This window comes from Lytechinus variegatus, chromosome 11 (genome assembly GCF_018143015.1).
Source record: "Lytechinus variegatus isolate NC3 chromosome 11, Lvar_3.0, whole genome shotgun sequence".
Classification (NCBI taxonomy): Eukaryota; Metazoa; Echinodermata; class Echinoidea; order Temnopleuroida; family Toxopneustidae; genus Lytechinus; species Lytechinus variegatus.
The window spans coordinates 6,819,941-6,823,958 of record NC_054750.1 but is presented as its reverse complement, the minus strand read 5'-3'; the positions used below and the strand labels follow the sequence as shown (position 1 = coordinate 6,823,958).

At 40.5% G+C, this 4,018-nt stretch overlaps 1 protein-coding gene across 1 annotated transcript; it reads left to right on the top strand.

Moving 5' to 3' along the window:
• The first annotated feature begins 1,988 nt into the window (after nucleotides 1-1,988).
• Nucleotides 1,989-3,618, top strand: LOC121424180. Its single transcript, XM_041619790.1, has 3 exons — nucleotides 1,989-2,147; nucleotides 2,613-2,963; nucleotides 3,493-3,618. Exons 2-3 carry the CDS (start codon nucleotides 2,622-2,624, stop codon nucleotides 3,616-3,618), a joined length of 468 nt encoding a protein of 155 aa, XP_041475724.1. The 5' UTR covers nucleotides 1,989-2,147; nucleotides 2,613-2,621.
• The last annotated feature ends 400 nt before the right edge of the window (nucleotides 3,619-4,018 follow it).

Below are 4,018 nucleotides of genomic sequence, written 5' to 3'. Positions count from 1 at the left end.
ATCCGCGATCGACCGCGGTTCCCGGCCGGCTGGATCCGCGCGCGATGCCGCAATGTTTGGCCCAAAGGGTTGGCCTTTCAGATGGGAAAGGGTTGGGTATGGTGTTGCAGGTTCTACACAATATACCACATTTCTATTCAACTCAATCCAACATCTATTTCCAAAGGCATAAGCATTAATACATAATCCTTAAAATTACAGCGGGGGGGGGGGGGTTGGCACAGCCGGCCCGTGACCCCCTTTTGTGAGGTATTAAAATTTGTAATGTGAATGATATGCCCTTAACTTAAAATGTAGTGTGCCCCCCCTTAATGAGGACGAAATGACCTTCAATTTCAGTCAACTTGAAAACCCGATTTTTTTTGCTTGTCAAATTTTCAGCTGGAAACCCCCCTTTAGAAAACCCTGCATGGATCCGCCCCTGAATACAATGGAAGTAGCAACTCAGTAAACAATAAAGACATATCACTTAAAACAAAACTTTTTCTTTCTTGATGAAAATTAAGGGCATTGATTATTCTACGACACAGTCACCTATAGGCCTATGAACTCTTCTGCTTTTTCTTCATTATTCTCTGTGATCCCGGTAAGTTTTTTTTCACACGACCTTCAAATTAAAAGGGCGGGTCGACCCCTAGCTGCTGACCCCATGAGACACCGCCCCAGGTAGTGCCTGCTGGGATTAAACACAATTTTCCGTAGAATGATTCTGAGGGCTATAGGCATATACCAATAAAACATGCAAGGGCGTCGATCGATCGGCGGGGGACAGGGGTAATGCTCCCATGGGGAACATACTTGAAAAACTCTCAGTATGTAATGTAAATATATATGTTTTTAAAAACATTGGAAAGCATCAATAAAACATTACAGTTTGCATAAAAACACTATTAAACTTTTTCAAACTATTAATTGTCAATTTTTTGGCACGCCTAATTCTACAAAACAATTTGATGGCGCCGATTTTAAAAAAATTATTTCAGCCCCCCCCCCCCCGTTCGTAACGTGGATCAACGCCCCTGCCAATAATGTATTAATGGATTACAAATTGTAAAGAAAGGTTATATAAACAGATGAAAGACAGTCAGCTGTGGCGGATCCAGGACTCAATCATGAGGGTGGGCGCCAAGGTAGCACGATATTTTCGTGCGACAAAGTTGGAAATTTATCTGAGGAGAAAAAAAAGACCAAGGGAAAAAATACGAGGTCGCATCCGCATCCCCTGCAATACCCCCTTTCATCTGCAACTGGATTTAATACAAAATCAGACAATGGCAACTTCGTTCCGATAGAGGCCGATGTGTCGGCGGCGTTCAGATAATGACATTTCGTTTGTTGTGCAGACACAATAGGGATTTTTCGCCATTGCGTGGGCGACGGATTCTACAATGTAGTAAATCTATTTAAAATGCCCGTCAAATCGCAACAAAAATCTTAAAGATCTTCGTCAACAACTGGGTCGTCCAAAGATTTGGCGCGAACAAACGATGGCAAATATTTTATGTCGTTTTATAATCCAGGGGAGCGTTTCATGAAAGGGACTTGTCAGACGGTTTATCCGACAAGTCCCATTTTATCCGACTGTTACCATAGTAACAGTGCTTCTTAGCCAATCAACTTCAGGGAAAGTTGTCAGATTTGCCAACTTGTCGGACGAAAAAGTTGATGAAACGCTCCAAAGGACGACACCGTTGTTTTGATTTACTTATTTTCGACAAAGGCTGCTTTGTCACAAAGGGCTTTAAACAATTAGATTCTCTGTGTTCCAGAAAGTGTCTGCGTAATATTGCGCAAGCTCCCTATTGACTTTTCGTTTGTTGTGCGGACACATTATGAGTTGCTCGTTGAGATGCCAAGCATTTTTCTTACTGTTCTGAAAATAAAAGACCCTTTGAACTTCAGTTTCTAAATCTCTTCCCTTTAGGCCAAAGTTGAAAAGTTTTCGACACTCCTATCAGCTTACTGATCATAAAGGAGCATCCGCAAGATACATCGAATTTACTCAAAGCTTGGAAACCGCTCTACATGAATTATATCGACTAACACGTTTTTATTCCCAAATATTGGATATTGTACAGTCAGAGAAAAACATTTCATAGATGACTGATATCAATATCAATTGAATTTTCAACTATATTAAACAAGTGGTGAGTTATCAAGTTATGTACGTGATGTTGCTTTCCAATTTTTAGTGATCTTGTTAGCTTATTCCTCTGACCTCCTCAGGTTCTTCTTCTTACCCTCCTCCTCCTTCTTGATCATCATCATCATCATCATCATCATCGTCGTCGTCGTCATCGTCGTCATCATCATCATCGTCACCATCATCTTCTTCTTATTCTGCTCCGTCTCCATCTTTTTTCTCCGTCTTCTCCTTCTCCGCCTCTTTCTTCTTCTCCTTTTTCTTTTCCTTCTTCTTCTTCTTCTCCTTCTTCTCATCCTCCTCCTCCTTCTTCTTCCAGTCTTTTTCTCCTTCGCCCTTATCTTTTTTTTTCATTTCCTACTCACTGGCATTCTTCTGCTGATCATTCCTTTATTTTTTTTCTTATACCACTTTCCCTTCTTCTCTCTCTTCTATGAGAAAATAATTGTGTCATTTTTTTTTTTTTTAGTAATATCGTATGGATTGCCCGAGTACAAGATGGCAATTGAAAACAAGACGGCAACGACATTTCAAGAAGACCAAGGCAAGACTTCGACCCTCTAAACCTGTTTCATCCACCCTCGACCGGTTCATTCCCCATCGCCACATCGATATCTCGGAGTTTCAACTCAATTCTAGTATAAAGAAGAAGACGGAACAAGACAAACGGCAACAAAAACCGTCGTCATCCTCGATGTCGCAATCATACGACACCATGGGAGAGAGTTTCACGACATCGTCCTCCGATGAAAGCTTGATGTCTGTGTCGACATCGAGCTCGCTCTCAACTTCTCTTTCCGAGGATGCCTTAGATGATACGGTATATGTTCAAAATGAATTATTGTCATTTCTCAGGTTCCTTGCCAAGAACCTGTTATTCATATTCATCATTGAAAGATTAACATCTATATAGCAAAATAGGTCAAACTTGATCATTCATGTGCCAGAATTAATGTCAAATTAGCGTTTAATTTTCGGAGTCTTTGCCGCTCCACTCACCCTGTGCACCCAGTGAATGAGACGGCAAGTTCGTTCTGAAAACTAAGTCAGAAAAGAAACTTTTCGAGATGACTTTTATTATCATTGGCCACTAATATATACAGTATAAGTTAAAAGATAACTGATAAATGATAAAATGTCCCCTGATTTCCAAGGTTACTTGGGATGATTTTTTCCCCAAAAAATATGCCATTTTCAGGCCAAGGGTTTGACGACCCCTTCAATAGTTACGTGCAAACCCATGCAGTTTCCACATTCACGTTTCTTTCGCTTAATAGGGTTTCCCCCTTTAGTTCACGTTTTGTTTTCAAATTCGCCACCATATATCTTTTTTCTCACGAATCCTTTAGACTTGCTACGGTGATCCCTTCAGCGAGGAAGTTGCTGCAATTCTTTTTGAAGGATATGACAAGAAAAGTGGAGATGTATTGAATTTCAGGTCACGAAAACACGAAGCAAGTAAGATATTGATTTGACTTATAATTGCGACTTCCTACATTATGTATACCAGTAGTGGATCTAGCTTTTTTGCTTAGAGGGAGGTGTATTTATTAACAAGCAAAAAAAAGTCTTCACTTCCAAAATATAAGAGGAATTTTGGCGGCTTTTGTCCATTTAGGGTTCTGTCTTCTTTTAATCTGCTGCGACGTAATGCGTCATAACCCCCTCCCATATCCACCCCATCATTTCTCTTTCTCCCTTTGAGGGAGCCCGAGGGAAGTGAGGGGGGGGGGGTACCTTTTAAGATCCGCCACTGTGTAGGAATAGGCAACTCTAGACCCGGTCCAAAATACATACTTTAAAAAAGGTAATTAATACTTACAGTTATTTTTTTTCATCAGCCCACTTTACATATTTAAATTTAGTATGGACATG

Excerpts from the sequence above, each read along its gene's own strand:
- LOC121424180 (XM_041619790.1), top strand. The coding sequence starts at position 2,622 with ATGGATTGCCCGAGTACAAGATGGCAATTGAAAACAAGACGGCAACGA. Across the intron at positions 2,964-3,492 it reads AGGATGCCTTAGATGATACG|ACTTGCTACGGTGATCCCTT; the intron begins GTATATGTTCAA and ends CGAATCCTTTAG.